At 35.7% G+C, this 18,362-nt stretch overlaps 1 protein-coding gene across 1 annotated transcript in view; it reads left to right on the top strand.

Moving 5' to 3' along the window:
• BCKDHB (branched chain keto acid dehydrogenase E1, beta polypeptide) overlaps window positions 1-18,362 on the top strand; it is a 343,203-nt gene that overhangs the window by 253,049 nt on the left and 71,792 nt on the right. Inside the window, exon 9 of the mRNA XM_006873276.1 lies at window positions 8,149-8,235. Coding sequence (XP_006873338.1) covers window positions 8,149-8,235 — 87 coding nt within the window. The remainder of the gene's footprint in view (window positions 1-8,148; window positions 8,236-18,362) is intronic.

Genomic DNA, 18,362 nt, shown 5'->3' with positions numbered 1-18,362 from the left:
CTGTGTGGTATTTTCAGCCATTCCACAACCTTTATAAGGTAAATGTTAAACTAGTATTATCTGTCACCCTTCCCCCTCAAAACACACACTGTGTATGTCACACCACAGTAACAGTGATATTGCTTTAATGAAGGTTTGAACTTTTGTGGTTCAAGCTCACCAGGTGCTTCTTAGAAACCCTATACAGGTTCCGTATGGTTGGAACTGACCTAATGGCCCTTAACAACAACAACGACAACAATGAAAGTAAACTGCCTGTGTACTGGCAAAGAGTGATGTTGCACAGTGAAGTAGCAATTGAGTCCTTATTGTTGGGTCACCTTCTAAACATGCCCTCTCACTTTTTTGTTGGTTAGAAGAGTATGGGTGTACACACAGTAAGATTTTAATTTTGGTGCTTCCAGATGCTCCTGCCATAGCAAATCCTAAAGAAAAAGCCTGGAGAAGCCCAAGGTAGCTGAAGATTTAGAATATACAACAACTTGATTATATTTCAAAAGCACTGTTTGTTTTAAAAATAGTTCTTACGATTTTACAAAAATCTGCAACATGGAATTTGACAGTATTAATATGTAAATGACATGTTATAAGTCTTCTTACCAGAAAAAGAAATTGAGAGATTTGAAGTGGAGATTGGGTATATGTTTATGGATGTATTTTAAAGTAATACTGAAAACTAGGCTCAAGCATAATAACCATTGTGAGGATGACACAGGACCTGGCAGTGTGCTGTTCAGTTGCACATAAGGTCACTATGGGTGGAAACCAGCTCATTGGCACCAAGCAACGACATGTTCTATGTTGTTATTATTGTTAAGTGCTGTCCAGTCAGTTCCAACCCTTAGCGATCTTGTATAGGGTTACTGAGCAGTAGCTGGTGGGTTTGAGACACCAACCATGTGATTCAAACTGACCTTGTGGTCCAGTAGCTGCAACTATAAAACCACTGGGTCCCTGTTCTCAGATTTTAATTTAAAGTATGGTTGGAAGGAATGATAAAATAGAGATAACTTAAGTACTTGTGTTCCTAAGAGTGGCATAAACAGTGTGTGCTGCCTTGACCCCATTACTTGACTCTTTGACATTTTACTTTGGTTTTAAGTTTCATAGAATGTCTTTACGTTGTCAGCTCTTAGAAAAATGGCCCTAGTGTATAGATAATCTGATATGAAAAGAGAAAATATACCATAGGATTTAAAATAAGGGAAAACCCAGCTACTTTAGGGGCACTGGACTGGAAGTTATGTGAAATGGATGTTGCTGAAGAGGTAGAAAGTCTCTGCCCACTTAGCAAAGGAAGTTAAAGAGCAGGCAAGCCTTGGACATGTTCACAGAGTATTCAGTGGCCCGACACTATGGAAGCATATGCTGAAATAGTAAGATCACTTAAGTGAAACTTGTTTATCGGAAATTGTTTTAAGTATATCTCAGACCATTGTCCATTTTTAATTTTTGAAAAAGTGGGCTTTCCATAATGCTAGTTCTGATTAGCACAATTTATTCAGGGAGAATTAAACAATGAAGTTGTCTGATAATTTTCCAAACATTTCGTTTCTATGTCAGTCTTATTTGCTTATGCTTCTACTATTGGCCTCATTCTAGTCTCTTTTTATGCTCAGCTTGCTCTTTCCACCTGGGTAATAAAACCCAGAGGTTTTAGTTTTTCTCACTTTGTGCCACTTTGCTGAAAGATTTGTATGTAACTCCATCATTCAAGTCTTTGCCAAAATGGACTTTTCAGAACTTTGTCTGGCGTTTATTACTGTTCTCTCTCTTTTAGCATTCTCCAATGTTGCTCCAGTGGAATATTAGCCAGTTGTCCAATAACATGTGAAAGTCATGCTGATTAGTAATAGTGATTTCATGTTATTAGCTGCTGTTGAGTTGGCTCCTACTTATGGTGACCCTTTGTATAACAGAACAAAACTTTGCTTGGTTCTATGCCATAGTTGGAGTCCTGGTGTGGTGCTATGGGTTAATGCACTGGATTGCAAAGTTGGTTTGAACTGCTAGGTCGGCAGTTCAAGCTCACCAGCTGCTCCTCGGAAACCCTATACAGGGTCACTATGGGTCGGAAAAGACTCGATGGCACTTAACACCAACGACAACAACATTCCATATTAGGGAATTCTGATGTGGCACTGTGGATTAATGTGTTGGACTGCAAAGTCAGTTTGAACCGCAAGATTGGCAGTTCAAGCTCACCAGCCACTCATCGGAAACCCTATACAGAGTTGCTATGGATTGGAACTGACTCGACAGCACTTAACAACAACAACATGCCATCTTTGGACTCCTGGTGTGGTGCTGTAGGATCAGCACTGGACTGTGAGCCACAAGATCAGCAGTTCAAACCCTCCAGCTGCTCGTCGGAAACACTATCCAGGGTCACTTTGAGTTGGAACCAACTCGACTGCGTCTAACAACAACAACAGTTATAATACCATCTTCAGGGTCCTGGTGTGGCACTGTAGGATAAGCATTGGACTGCTAACCATAAGGTTGGCTGTTTAAACCCACCAGTTGTTTTCCTATACAGAGTCGCATTGAGTTGGAACTGACTCAACAGCTCTTAACAAGATACCATCTTTAGAATAGTTACTTACTAAAATATTAATATGTTTGTTAGCCTGTGGGGATTTATGAGATTTTTCTTGCTAATTTGTTAAATGCATTTGGAGACTAAATAAGAAAATGTTTCAAAAATTTACCTGGTTCATATGCAATGCTCTTTGGAATTCACTTTAAGTATCCTTAAGGATGCTGTATTCTATAAAAAGTATTCTTAATGATTCTATATATAATTGTTAATTTTTTTGATTAATGAAATATAAGTGTTAAGACTTTTACTATTAATTCTGTTTATATATGTGTGTACCTACATATGGCTCTTTTGATTCCAGATTCTGGTAATGGTTAGCTTTGATGTTTCTTTTGCTTTTCATTAGCTTTTTCAGTCAGAAAATGTTAAAAGGGCTATAAATTGCTTACCCAAAGTATTACTTTCTTATAGAATAGGCTGCTGAACTTGGTGATTTTAAGGTTGAATTGCTCTATAGGGGGAAAAAATACTGCTATAGATGTTAAGTAAGAAAAAAAAAATTTTTTTTTTTTCTTTTTGAATGTCGCTGTTGCTCTTTCAGGCATATGCAAGCTTAATGATCTGTCTTTCTGTATCATTTTCTCATGCAATGACAGTTTAACAGCTTTCTTGGTTGAATTGTGTTAAAATCTTTAAAGGCTACATTCACTAAAACATATGTCCAGTTTTGTGCAGCCAAAGTCTGTGTAATCATTTTAAGGAGATATAACTTAGCAGCTGTTATCATCTCAGATAGCCTGTTGTTTAAGCTATGTTAAAATGCCATCATTTTGGAGCCTATTAATTCATAACAATTTTTGTCTGGAATGATCTGAAATACACTCCTGTACGGATTTTGCTAAGAAAGCATATGCTAAAAAGGTGACTATGCTTAATATCATTAATTAAACAATTATTCTAATAGATTTAACTTTTCTTTGTGTCTACCATGTTTGGAATATTCTGCTACTTATTATCGAAAATAGCTTAATTTATGGCCATATAAAGACATATGCATAAGAAATGGCCAGTGGGTAGATCATGGAGTGGCCAAGTCATTCTCAGAAGTTCTATTGGAAGTGTGATCTGTGATTTTTCTGTTGTTAGCAGTGTCTTGTGTTCAATACCAAGTTTTTGATTGATCTGCTTGTGATAGGAGGCTACTGATACACTGGTGGAGGGAATGAATAACTTCCTGGTGATGCTATATGGGAGAAATTGGAGCAGAGCAGTGTTGACTGTTTTAGCAGTCACAGTCTGGTTAACTCTATGCCTTGCAGAACCATTTTTCAAGTTGTTGTTTTTACAGATAATCTGGAGTTATTGTGAAGGACAAATGATTTTTGTTTTATAGTATAGGATGATGCAGAGAACAGTTCTTTACAGTCCGAATCTTAAATCATGTGGCAATGTAGGATTAATACAGAACTTCTAACTGCAAAGTCAGCGGTTCAAACCCACTGGCTGTTCCTCAGAAATCCTAAATAGGGTTGCTAGGAGTTGGAACCAGCTTGATAGCACATAACAGCAACAACAATCCTTAACGGGCTTAACTCACCTTGGTTCCACTTGTCACCTTTCTCTTGCTGGCACTCCGCCTGCCTTTGGCTTAGAGTACAGGAGGCCTTCTTAGAAGTAAATGGCTGAAGCAGCAGATACTGGGAAATCCAGCCTTACTTGGTATTCTTTCCTGGCTTTGATAGTTTCAGCTTTCATGTTAAAAAATTGTTTAAACTCTTTTAAATGTTTTTCCCAAGAGAAAAATAGAATTTTTCTAAAGAAATAATATTTAAAATGTTATTCATATTTCTATCTATATTTTTTAAAGGTTAATGAATACCTCCATTGAAAAGCACCATATTAATTTTACTAAGTACATCATAATATTAAATTTAGTTAAATTTTCCTGCAGCTGCATGTCATTTGCTTAGATGTATGAAAATCAAATGTCTGAGCAAGTTGAAAAAGTATGTTGTTTTGTAGGTTTTTGTAGTACCTCATCACATTATTAAAAAGTGTTAATAATTTCTTACAGTGCTATAGAAAATAAATGTGTGAGTTTTAGTAAATTAAAATTATAACTATAAAAAGCTTGTATTAACTTTAATTTTTATCTTCTGCCTGTGAAATGGCTGACTTTTATTCAAAACAATCTTCAATATAATATATACTAATGCTCTAAGGGTATGACTGTGAAAATATGTGTTGCATTTAAATTTTGGTATTTTTTCCAAATCCTGATGGAGCTTTATTTAATGCATTTTGATAATTTGTAAGTTCTAGAGATGATCTCAATAAGTCAGAATAAACTTAAGTCCTGTACAAATGAAATGAGGTAATGAAAGGAAAAGGCTCAGCTCAGTGCCTGGTATAGCAATCCCTGTGACAATTATGATTTCTGATTTGGTCCTTAAATTTTGATACCTCTCTTGTGACTGCACTGTCTCCTTTTTCTCTGGTTGTACACAGTAACAATTTCCACAAAAGTATTATTCCTTTCCGTTGTATCTATTTTCTATCTCTTGGTGTTTATGGAATTACTTCCATGTGTGTCCGTGTAACTCTTCAACTGAGAAAACCGTGTTTACATCAGACACGTTCAAAGCATGAGGTGTGGAGAGAATGGGACTAGAAAACTGGCTCCCTATATTTTGCTTGTACCTGTTTGCTGCTAGAGTTTAAGTGAAACTAGTCCTGGGAAATCATGACACAGTGACTGTATCCTAACACGTATCTGTGACCATTAATATGAATGCATTCTAATTACCAGGAAATGTTTCCCATGAGGAAAACAAAGACTTTCCCCTTTTTAAAAAAAATAATGAATTGGGGCTTATTAGGAATTTTTTTACCAATATAAAAAGTCATAAAGTGAAATGCAAAGTCCATGCCCCACACTTCCTTTAATGCCATTCCTCAGCACAGACTGTTTACACACATGTTGTTGTTTTTAAGTGCCATTGAGTCGGTTCTGACTCATAGTGACCTTGTATAGGGTTTCTGAGGCTATAAATCTTTATGGGAGCAGAAAAACCTCATCTTTCTCCCATAGATAGATGTTGTTGTTGTTAACTTCCATGGAGTCAGTGCCAACTCATATTGACCCTGTATAGGGTTTCCAAAGGAGCGCCAACTTGAGGTTAGCACTCAGGTGTTTATCTACAGCACCACACTTGAATTCCAGTATAGATTGTTGTTGTTTTGTAGTGTTGAATCGGTTCTAATTCATAGTGACCCTGTATAGAGTTTCCAAGGAATAGCTGGTGTGTTTGAACTGCTGACCTTGAACTTTAAACCTACCTTTCTATCCATTGTTTATCCTATAGTGCCATACTAGGATTCTATAGATAGATTGCTGTTGTTAAGTACCATTAAGTCCATTCGGACCCATAGCGACCCTGTATAGGGCTTCTGAGGAACTGCTGGTGTGTACAAATGCGTGTGTGTCTTACTCTAGTCCTTATCTCTGTGATTGTTGTTTTAACAAAAATGGATTATATTGTTAGGCAACATGATTATTTTATCAATTAGCTTGGTCATCTTTTATGTTGATATATGTGTGTGTGTGTGTGCGCGTATGCACACAGTATCATATTTTTGTGGTGCTCTCTTATGTTGTTGTTGTTGTTACATGCTGTAGAATGGGTTCCAACCCATAGTGACCGTGTAATAGGGTTTCCGAGGAGTAGCTGGTGAGCTTGAACCACCGACCTTGCAGTTCAAACGGCTTTGCAGTCTGGCGCATTAACCTGCAGCGCCACACAGGACTCAGTGCTCTCTTATTGGGATAGTTTATTTAGCCATTCTCCTGCTGAAGGATACTCAGAATGCATCCAAATTTTATCCATGTGACTTGCACCCCAAAGGGTCTGTAAACTTTTGTTCTGGGTACATCTATGCTTTGTTTCCCATTATATTCTGTACTTCACAGGAAGCTTAGGCTTTGGGTTGCTTGTCAGTCCTTAGGGACCCTTGTAAATGCTATCATTTGACCTTAGATGGACCTCACTTCAGATAAAAAGGACTAATCCATTGTTAAGACAATAGCAGCATTTTTAGAGAAGTTTCTCATTTGTACTGACTAGAAATTTAAGATGCACCATCTCACTTGGATGGATTTTTGATATGACATTTTAGGCACTTTTAAGTTGGTAGAACTCCAGATTGCAGAGCTGTGGGGAAAAGTCTGATGGTTAAATCTGCCTTTCTTTCTTTTTAAAAAAATTCAAACCATTGAGCCTTAAGTTCAGGACATCTTTTAGAAAATAAAATGCAATTGTTTTTTAATGAAATTTTTGTTTCTTTATATTTCTGTGCAGATGTATTAACTTTAATGCATGGTTTTCAAAAACAGCGTAATTTATCACACTTACAAAAAGCTAAATGCCAGTAATCCAAGTTTAGTGTTTTTTTGTGACAAAGGAATATTAGTTAAGGTGTTAATAAAATTTTATGCCCTTAGTCACCATTTACTTATTAGATATATTGTTGTTGTTGTTGTTGTTAAGTGCCGTCGAGTCGGTTCCGACCCATAGCATATATATAGCACCTTATTTTGGCATAACTGCTGATCATATCTTGGGAATTAACATTTGTTGGCTGAAAATGCTTCTTTTAAATTCTAAGCTGTAATTGCCTAGAAAGAAGGAAAAATTTCAATTTATGTATATCTCCATTTGTATTTTTTTGTTTAGAAGATTTTATTTCATAGTCATATATTAATAACAGAATTTAAGAAAGGTGATATCAAATTATTAGAAATTCCATTTCTCTTTGGTAATCTGGTAATTGTTCAATATATTTTAAGCAGTTGCTTGCTGTTGATTTTAATACTGTTTTACTTTCCAGCACAGCTGGCATTTTGCTATGATATCATTGCTATACTTTTTGATTCATTATTGTACAGAGTATATTATACACAGTGTGAACAACCACATCCAGCAACTGTTAGAAATCCATCTTTATTATTTGTGACATTTTCTATATTAAAAGAATTGTAGTCATTAACAGGATTTTAGTGTACAGGAACTAAAAGGGTTATAATGTTTTTACTTTTGTGGTGATTTCTCCGAATAGCTAGTAGGTTCAGCTTCTTTTTGCTACAACTTTTATGATAGACTGTTTTTGTGGTTTCATTCCCCATAAAACAGTATATTCTAAGAATGTTGTTATTTATAAACTAATACCCCAATGAACAAAAACACTTTTATTGTTGATGTAATATAAAAGAAAAATAAATATTTTATATGAAAATATGAAATAATAATTCAGTTATTAGCAAAAATATTTTATAATGATGGATTTCTATTTTTAGCAACATACAATGAATAGCAAATCTTATTTTTTCTTTTATAATTATAAGCAATATTGAAAGCTTTTGTAAATACGGAAATCAGAGAACTATCAAGTTGAAAGAGAATTGTAACTTTTTTGTAATATAATAGGAATGTGGATTTTCATAATATCTACTGAATTTAAATGATTATGTTTATTACTGAATTAAAATTACCATCATGAACTTGAAATTTATGGACTCTTTAGCATTAGGTTTTCCTTCTCTTTTTCAGTCTGTAATCAAAACTGGGCGGCTGCTGATCAGTCATGAGGCTCCCTTGACAGGCGGCTTTGCATCGGAGATCAGCTCCACAGTTCAGGTAGAGTAACTTTTTGGCACCAGTTCTAAAGTTGTGCTTCTGCAAACATTTTTCCAGGAGGAAAATTTACTTATCACAATATATGCACTTTTGGAAATCGACAGTTCTCCATTCTTACCCTACATATTCTTTAGTTAATGGTCTAATTATGCCATCTATAAAAGAAATCTTAAAATAATAAAAGCTAAAAACAAATCCTTTCTGGAAAGAATGTTTGTGTTTAATAAACCAACTTCACTAAGTTTGTAGGTTCATGTGAAAAAGAAAGTCTTTTTATTTCAAATATTTCTCCTTTAACAAAACTTAAGATTGTTCTAAAATATGTTGATTGAAATTGACCTTTGATTTTTACATTCATAGTAAAAGAATCTGTTAAGTCAATAGTTAAAATGTAATAATTTTATAATAATTATTTTAATTTAATAGTTTAATAATCAAATCATGACATACAATTGGCAGTGCTTTAGAAATGATATAATAATGTATCTTTTTAAATTTATTCACTTAAGATGCTACTTCTGAAAAAAAATTCCTAAATACTACTTTCTGGGGGATTTTTCTTTACAACTTCTATTTACATTTGTATTACAGGTACGAATATGATAGTTTAAAGGTGTATTCTTTTTTTCTTATATTTTACATTTTGAAATTCAGGCTATTAATATGATTTTTTATATTCAGAATATCTTTACAGTTTATAAGTATTTTATTTTTATTGGGGTTAAGATGCTTTTATTATTAAGATACATTTAAGTGCAGCATTCTTTAGTTTAATAACTAGATATAAAATATGATTTATTAATAATAGTAGGTTTTTATTTTTAAACTTTTAATTATCAAACCATTATTTCTACCAATATCTTTTAAATGCAAATTAGCAAAATCATGTGAAGTAAATAAAAATAATTTAAAGCTAGATCTAAAGAATATATAATTACATTGTCAGAAACAGTATTATACTATTATTTTTATTTGTTACAATCTCTTCCTAAATTAAAGAAAACAAGTATCCGAGTTGTGTTGATGTAGTGTTTTTCTGTTTTTATCATTTCTCATTAGGTAGCATGAGTATCATTATTTAGTATACATTTTATTCACTGAGTAGGGTACTGCACTAATCCTGTCAATAATGGAGTTTTGCAAGATTGATTCACACTAATACCAAGATTTTATTTTACATCAGTGGTAGAACTGGAAAAAAAAAAACAAAAAAACACCCAGAACTTTTTATTGTTAATATGAAGTCCACTAAACCATTTGAAACACAGTTGCCAGTATAAACTTTGAGAGCTCTGTTCATTTTGTTCATTAAATACTATCTTATTGTTATGGCAGACATTTCATATGCATTTAAATGTAAATGGAAAAATTATAGCATAGTTCAAATTAGAAATGACAATTCTCCTGGTAAATTTTTTAAAGAATGCTTATAAAACTTTTTTCCCCATAAATTTTTGGAAACTGTATTAAGATGCAACATTTTTCAAAAAGAACAAGGATTAGAATAGTTATCTAATCTACTGTCTCTTTTGAATTATATATTGGTTTATGTTCATGGAAAAAACTATCTTCCAGCTCCAAGACTATATTTGTGAATGTCGGTTTGAGAAACACTGTATTAAGGGTTAGACATTATCAACATTACAGTCAGTTAAAACCAATCAGACCATGAGTACAGCCTCAAAATCGTTCTGAAGTTATATGATCAAAATCTGGGATGAACGGTGTAGGTGAGATTATACAGAATATAATCATACTTATATCATAAATATGAAGAAAATGAAACAAAATAAACAACAACAAAAAAGACATCTGGTGGCACTCTCCCAAGAACATACCCAAAGACCCTTGCAGTCTGCTGCATTAACCCATAGCACCACACCAGGACTCCCCATGGACCCGTAGGAATATGTACTCTGTAGTTAGAAAACTATTCATCTTAAAAAACTGTATACGTTTCACAGATAGGCATTTTCTCTCCCGAGTGATTATAACTCACCCAGTTTACGAAGACAGATGATCTGGGACTAGAGCAAGAATTTTGAGTAAATGTTCAGTGTGTGTGTGTGTGTGTGTTTACTTTTATTCAAAGTCCTCCCTGTCCCAAGATGAAGGTAGAAATTTTAGAGTCATTATAAATTGCTTTTTGTTTTCCATGTAAAAATTATTGAACCAACTAACCACAAAATGAATTAGGGCACCTCTGTAAAATCTCTAGAGAAATCTACATTTAACAATGGTGGCATATAGAATTTGGTTTCATTAATAAGAAAATAAATGTGATCAGGAATGTGAAAAGGCAGAGTTGTATTTTCCTCATTCAGATTCTGTTTATACTTACGGAAAATGTAGAAAGTGAATTCTAATAAAATTAAATCATCACAGTATTTGCAAACGTTTGCCTATTGTGGCTCTTTTTATATTGATAATGGAGGGAGGGGAAAAAGCTAGATGCCTTGAGAAATTCTTTCTTCTTTTTTTGAGTAGTGACAGTTACATGTAATTTAGAGTTATCAGAATAATAAAATCTACTTTTCAATTATGTTTTAATGCAGTATTCAACTAAATGTGATCTATTGAGCATTTGCTCTGTAGAAGGCAGTGTTCCCTATTGTAAGTGAACCTTGTATCTGATGTGAGTGCCTTGGATTGTTCAAACTGGAATCACTGATTTGGAACAACTCCTTTTTCTGTATTTCTTTTTGTTGTGCATTTAGAATGTTTTAAAAGAAAGACAAAGATACTGAAAACCAACTTTCTTGAACTGCAGGGAGAATTTTCATTAAAATTTGAAATTATGAATTAGAACATTCTGAAAATTTAAGATGTTTTAGTTGTTGCTGTTACTTGCAGACCTTGCGATTCAAACGGACCTTACAGTCCAGTACATTGACCTGTGGCATTATACCAGGACTTTTAAATTTTGAGTTTTGCTGATTAAAATATATTCTCATTATTGTATCAACAAATGTGATTTGTATATGAAAATGAGCAAAAACAAAACAAAATGTCCACAAATACTATTTCTGTAAGGTATGTGGGAGGTTTAAAAAGCTATTGGTAAATCCTACACAGTTGCTCTGAAAAAAAGCATTTTTAATAGAATAATTGCTAAGAATAAAATTACTCTTTAAATGTGTTCAAATTACAGAACTCCCCTTTCTGTTTTATTTAAAATATTACCTGTGTGGACATCAGAAAACAATATTGCAGAGAACATAGCACGTAGTGGTCTTTTAAGTTTATAGGTGGTCATTTTAGATAGAAAAATTTTATCATGCTATATAAAATTTAATTTCAAATAAAGTAATATATCTTTTTTCCTAGGTACAGGAAGTGTTACTTGCATATCTATTAAAAGATGCTTTCAGTTAAACTTTAAGATGAAATTTAATTCATGACAGATGACTCTCTCATCATATGAGGAGTTCAGTGTCCACATCTTAAGTTTGTTCATACCTGTCATTACTTTTTCCTAAAGCCAGTTATTTTATTAGCTGAAAAAATTGTTAACAGTTTTAGTTTGAACTAATGCTAAATACACACATGTGACCCAAAGACTATATTGAGTAGACATAAAACTTTTTTTTTTACTTATGTTTATCAGTTACTTCTTTGTAAAATTTATAAAAATAAAAAACAGTGCATTCTTACTGGATTTATTTTGGAAGATAACTGGGAAGCAGAATAAGCGGAAGTCCAGTGTATTTGGCCCCCCCAGTAGGGAAGATTTCTTGGTCAGTCATCAAGAGCTTCACTGTCTCTTTTTATCTCATTTTACATTCCCATCTGTTCTCACTTTGGGATAAAGGAACTTTTTCCTTTCATTTGACACATACTGAAACTTGGAGACATGCTTCTTTTAGAGACTGATGCATTGTGAACCCTGACTTGTGAAAAATAGCAAAGGTACCAAAGTTTCAGTCATCCCTTGACCTTTTCTCTGTCTAGTTTGAGCAAAGGTGTCATTGTTTAAGAAAACTGTGTGAATTCGTTTTTTGTGGTTATCATGGTTTTTGTTATGTCACCTTGACTTGATCATGAGTCTCAGTGTTATTTAATGATCCTCCATTTTATGATCTAATGGAAATGACGTTTCCTTGTGGGTGTGGCCTACATCCAATATATATGAATATTCTGGCAAAGCTCACCCCACCCATCTTGATCCTGCACCCACCTTGTTATCCTCTAACCTCCTCAAAGGCAGTGAGTGAGATACACCCTGGGATGGAGCCTGGAGCATCATCTGAAGCAAATGTCTTACAAGATGCTGTTGAATGTCCCCTGGAGCCACCCCATCCATCCATTTTTAATTCTAGAACCTGTAACTAGACTTAAGTCCTAGGGAATCCTAAGAGGTTAATTGCAAAATGTGAACCAGAAGAAGATGCCTTTCATTCCAAAATAATTTCTTGATTTTTCTAATTTTTCTAATATAGGGATCCCTGGGGGTGCTGTAGGATAACCATTGGTTAATGGTCCAAACCCACCAGCAACGCCACAGGAGAAAGATGAGGCTGTCTGCTCCCATAAAGATTTACAGTCTTGGAAACCCTAACTAGGGTCACCATGACTCAGAATTGACTCAATCGCAGTAGGTTTGGGGTTGCAAAAATGGCATGGAGGCCGTGTCTGACTTGCTCTGAATGAGGTCAGACATGCCTTCACCCTACAATCTTCTTTATCCTATTCTGATACCAATGGTTCCGCCCTCAATATCTACTTCTCTGCTGTGTTCAATAATCCCATTGCCATGGTCAAACAACTTATAGAAAATACTCATGATAATGAAGTTGATTAAGGAAGTGGCCAGGGTGCAATACAAGATCAGAAATAACTCAGGATGCAACAATCAGGAATACCTCTTCTCTGCCGTACTGCAGACATGCCTTGCTCTTATTTTTGGCCTCTCAGTCTTTTGACCCTTTGGCCACTGCCCTTCTTTGGCAAGTGTTACAAAGCTCCTTTACTGCTGTCTGTAAATGCCCAAAGGACACATTTTGCAAGCTAGTTTCCTGCATGTAGGTAGTCTTTGGGCCTGCAAGCCCATGGCTGCTTTGTCTCTGCCATCACTGCTTTTCCAGGTAGGAATCGTGTGCTCCAATCATGACTCTTCTTTCTTGGATTGGCTCTTCCTGCTGTTGTGATGGCACTTTTTAAACTTAGTAGGATGGCAAAGCCAACCAATCCCAACATTAGAGTCCTGTACACCCTATTTGCATATTCTGATCCAGTCTTTTGGTGGGAGACAATGGAGTCGTGCTGTAGTGCTGTAGGATAAGCACAGGACTGCAAGGTTAGTTTGAATCATGAGGTTGCTGTTGTTAAGTGCCTTTGAGTCGCAGTTCAAACTTACCAGCTGCTCCTTGGAAACTCTACTGGATCATTATGAGTTGAAACGGACTCAATGACACTTCACAACAACAAGATCACTTTGGATAGAAAAGCCATTATCAAGTAAATTCACAGTACCACAGGAATGCCAACAGAAATCAGGGGAATCCGAAAAGACTTCAAAAGTTTATAGAAATATTACATTATCTTCTAATTCCATGTTTCCGTGAACTTTTTGTCCCTTGTATGTGTGAGACTGACTGTTAAAGGTTATGGGATAATGGTGCAGAAAACATAATGTGAGATCAATTTGAGTTTACTGATACAGACTCACTAAGCACAGGTTCTTCATTTGGTGTTTCAGCTCAAGAGTTTAGAAAAAGATCTAGTAGTTTATTTGCTTGGTTCATTGAAGCACACATTATGTGGTGGCCTATACTGAATCAAGGTGAAGTACCAGACTTGCCTTGGTATACTGTAGGAAAACTTATCTAAGAGCTTAACAAAGTTTGCATGTGAAGTAGATTTATCAGGTTAGATCCAAAGATCCACCCATGGAATAACTAGAAGACCATTTACAATAACAGTTAGGAACAAATTTACGAAGGGAGCCCCATTACCTTGGAAGACTATTATGATTGCTATTTTATATATGTTAGATTTAACAGTGGAAACTGTCCTAACTGGGTTAAGACACCTAACTGCTAATAGGCCTAATTACACCCTATGGTTGTTGTTGTTGTTAGGTGCCATTGAGTCAGCAATACACCTGCACTGCCCTACTTCAGAGATATATCCACTTTCCAGCACTATATCATAACTTAATCCACAGGTACCTTGATCACTTTACCCTTCCATATGACATCACATTGATTCATAACATTGATGCCATTTTGGTGGTTGGTCCTAGTAAGGAAGGTGTATTGACAACAAATTTGTGTGATTGTTGCTGTTGTTGTTAACTCTCATCAAGTCAGTTCTAGCTCATAGCAACCCAGCGTAGGGTTTCCAAGGAGCGACTAGTGGGTTTGAACCAGCAACCTTGTTAACAGTCCAGTGCTTATCCTACAGCGCCACTTATTATTGTAGTTTTTAAGTGCTGTTGAGGTAGTTCCGACTCCTAGCAACCCTTTATAGGATTTCCAAGGTGCAGACAGACAGTTTGAACTGCTGACCTTGCAATTAGCACTTCAGTGCTTTTCCTACAGTTGCATTCTAGTACTTCACAGCACCACTAGATTATGGAAAACTAAACCAACAAAAATTTGGGTGACTTTCACCTCACTGAAATTTCCAGTGATCCAGTGGTGTGGGGTACGTTGAGCTATTCTTTCTAATGTGAAAGAAAAATTGTTGAAACCAGTCCCCTATACAACTACAAAGAAAGCACAATGCCCTGTGGGCTGTTTTGGATTTTGGAGGCAACCTATCCCTCATTTGGGTGTGGTACTCTTACTTGTTTATTAAGTGACTTCAAAAGCTGCTAGTTTTGAGTGGGTCCCAGAACAAAAGAAGGCCTTACTTCTCAACATGAGAAGGTTTACACTTCTATGCAAATCACACTTCCATGTAGGCCATATGATCTGGCTGATCCAATGGTTTGTGAAATTGCAGAAGGAGATTAAGATACTGGAGTCTTTGGCAGGTCCTTAGTGATGAATCGCAGCACAGACCCGTAAGGTTTTGCGCAAAGCTCTGCTGTTCTTTGCAGATAACTACTATCACTTTAAGAAACAGCTTTTGGCTTCTTAGTGGGCCTTAGTAGAGTCAGTATATGGCCAGAGCTACCTATCATCAACTGAATTTTGTGATCCAGAGTCATAAAATCTGATGTACACAATAGTACTTCACTGTTAAATGGAAGTGTTATATATGAAATCAAGCTCAAGAAGGACTTGAAAGCACAAATAAGTTACAGGAAGAAGTGACCCAAATATCTATGGTCCCCAATCCTGTCATAATACCTTCAATCTCTTAGTCTGCACGGCATCATGGGAGTTAATTTTAATCAGCTGACTAAGAAAGGGAGACCTGGTGCCTAGTTTACAGTTGTTTCTGTGCAGTATGGCGTCATGAACAGCAGCTGCATTGCAGCCCCTATCTGGGACATCCTGGAATGACAGTGTTGAAAGGAAATCCTCCCAGTAGGCTGAACTTTGAACCATGTACTTGTTTATTAATTTTGCTTAGAAGGAGATATGGCCATATGGGTGAGTATATACTGATCCATGGTCTGTGTCCACTGGTTTGTTTGGATGGTGAAGAACTTGGAGAAAGCATGATTGAAAAATTGCTGAGGAAGAGGCATTTGTAGACTTACCTGAATGGCCCAAAGAAGTGAAGATATTTGTGTCCCATGTAAATGCTCACCAAAGTGTGACTTTGGCAGAGGAGTGTTTTAACAATCTAATAGATAGAATTCTATTAAGACCAGTCAGCCTTTTTCTTCAGCCACTCGTATCATTACCCAATGGACTCATGAGCAAAGTGGGCACTGACAGGTATGGAGTTTTATGCCTGGTCTCAGTAACTTGGATTTCTCACCAAGGCCGACTTGGATATAGACATTGTTGAATGTGCAGTCTCACAGCATCAGAGACCAACACAGAGTTCCCGATATGGCTCCATTCCTAGGGAGATCAGTCAGCAACCTGGTAGCCAGTTGATTACAATTGATAGCTTCCATAATGGAAAAGCAGCATTTCGTTCTTACTGCAATATACATTTACTCTAGATATGGATTTGTCTTCACTGCATGCATTACTTGTAGCAAAACTACCATCTGTGAACTTACAGAATGTCATCATACCCAAATAGCATTGCTCCAGAATGAGGTATGGCACTGGGCCCATGCTGATGGAATTCACTGGTGTTATCATGTTCCCTGTCATCCTTTGAACCATCTGATTTGACAGACTGATGGACTGGGCTTCTGAAGATATAGATAGAGATTGCAGGGTTGGGGCAATATTCTCCAGGATGCTGTATAGGCTCTGATATAATGCTCAATATATGATACTGTGTTTCCAATAATCACTATTCATGGATTTAGGAATCAAGGGGTAGAGATGAGAGTGGTACTGCACTCACTGTTATTCCTAGTTGACCCATTTGTAAAGTTCTGCTTGCTATCACCACAACACTGTGGGCCTAAACGTTTTAGTTCAAATTCAAAGGGAGGAAGTCTCCCACTAGGAGACATTGATCCCATTGAACTGGAGCTTAAGAATGCCACCCTGTAACTTTGGGTTCCTCATGCCTCTGGATTATCAGGGAAAGAAGGGAATAACTGTATTGGGTGGTGTAATTGGTCCTGATTGCCAAGGGGAAATTGGATTGACATAATATAAGGAGGTAAAGAAGAGTATGTCTTGAATACAGGATAGTAGTACCATGCCGTATTATTAAAGTCAATGAGAAACTATAGCAGCCCAATGCCAACATAACTTCTAATGGTACAGACCCTTTTGGAATGAAGGTTTGGGTCACCATATCATCCAAAGATCCATGACCTGGTGAGGTTCTTCCTGAGGACAAAGGGAATATGTAATGAATGGTTGAAAAAGATAGTTCTAAATACCAGTGATGACCACATGACCGATTATAGAAATTAGTGCTATTAATTATGTTTCGTGTTTCCTTTTATTATCATTCTCTCTATATGTGTGTGTCTGTGTATATGCATATAGCAAATATTTTTGCTTTCATCCCTTATTTCATAATTTACTATAAGATATAAGATGCAAACAGGACTAGTGTGTTTTTGGTTGTATGCATTTTAGCATGTTAGGTGCAAGTATGACTTTATAATTGTCTTAATTTTAGATTACGTAAGGTTTAATGAGGTATGTATTGGTGTCGGTTTGACAAGGGCTGTTCTGTGATGATTAATGTTATGCCATGTTTCTCAGTATCATGTGATAGGCTGTAAGGGGAGTTTCCTTGGTAGTGTGTACTGCATTCAATATATAGATGTCCTGGCAAAATTCACTCTCTCTCCATCCTCCCTCAAACTCTGATCTGTCTTCTTGGTATGTGAACTAGCAGTCTGCTCTGTCTAACTTGCTGATTTTGGGTTCATCAGCCCCTGCAACCATATGAATCAGGAAAAACCTTCAGTCTGATACTTGCCCCATGAATTTGGGACTTGCTAGCTTCCACAACTGCATGAGCCATTTCCTTGAAATAAGTCTCTGTATTTAAATATTTATTTAGATATTCTTCACGGGTTTTGCTCCTCTAGCAAACAAGTGTAAGACACAGTGGTATTTGTATTCATCAGCTTTATCTAACTACAGCTTTTCAAAAAGGAATTTCTTTAATGTGCAAAAAATTATGTTAACCTCATAAATTTTAATATTTCCCCAAATAATTTGTATTATGTATTCTAGAATACCATATTCATAATAGATATTATTTATATAATTATTAAAATATAATAATTTGTCATATTTCTGAATAGTACATCTTCTAGAAAGTGTGGAAAGCAGCCTCTATTATTAATTTGCAAACACTCCCTTAATGGTGAAATAAATCTTGACTCTGATAGGATTATGTGATAATAAAAAATGGTTTCTTTTTTTTCTGGATTCAGTGCTCTTCTATAAGGGCGCCAAAATTTTAGGGGATTGGGGTTGGCGTAAAGTTTTGTTTTTTTTCCCTTTTCCTTTTGAAACACATGGAAGCAATAAGTCTGCAATAAAGCATTCAGTTGGAGAGAACGGTAACTTTCCATACCATTGTTTCATCCTTTCTGTGCGGTCTCTTTTTTTCAGAAAATGAACTATGAAATT

Source organism: Chrysochloris asiatica, unplaced genomic scaffold (assembly GCF_000296735.1).
Source record: "Chrysochloris asiatica unplaced genomic scaffold, ChrAsi1.0 scaffold00233, whole genome shotgun sequence".
Lineage (NCBI taxonomy): Eukaryota > Metazoa > Chordata > Mammalia > Afrosoricida > Chrysochloridae > Chrysochloris > Chrysochloris asiatica.
The sequence above is the reverse complement of the archived record's forward strand: the minus strand, read 5'-3'. Positions and strand labels throughout refer to the sequence as shown.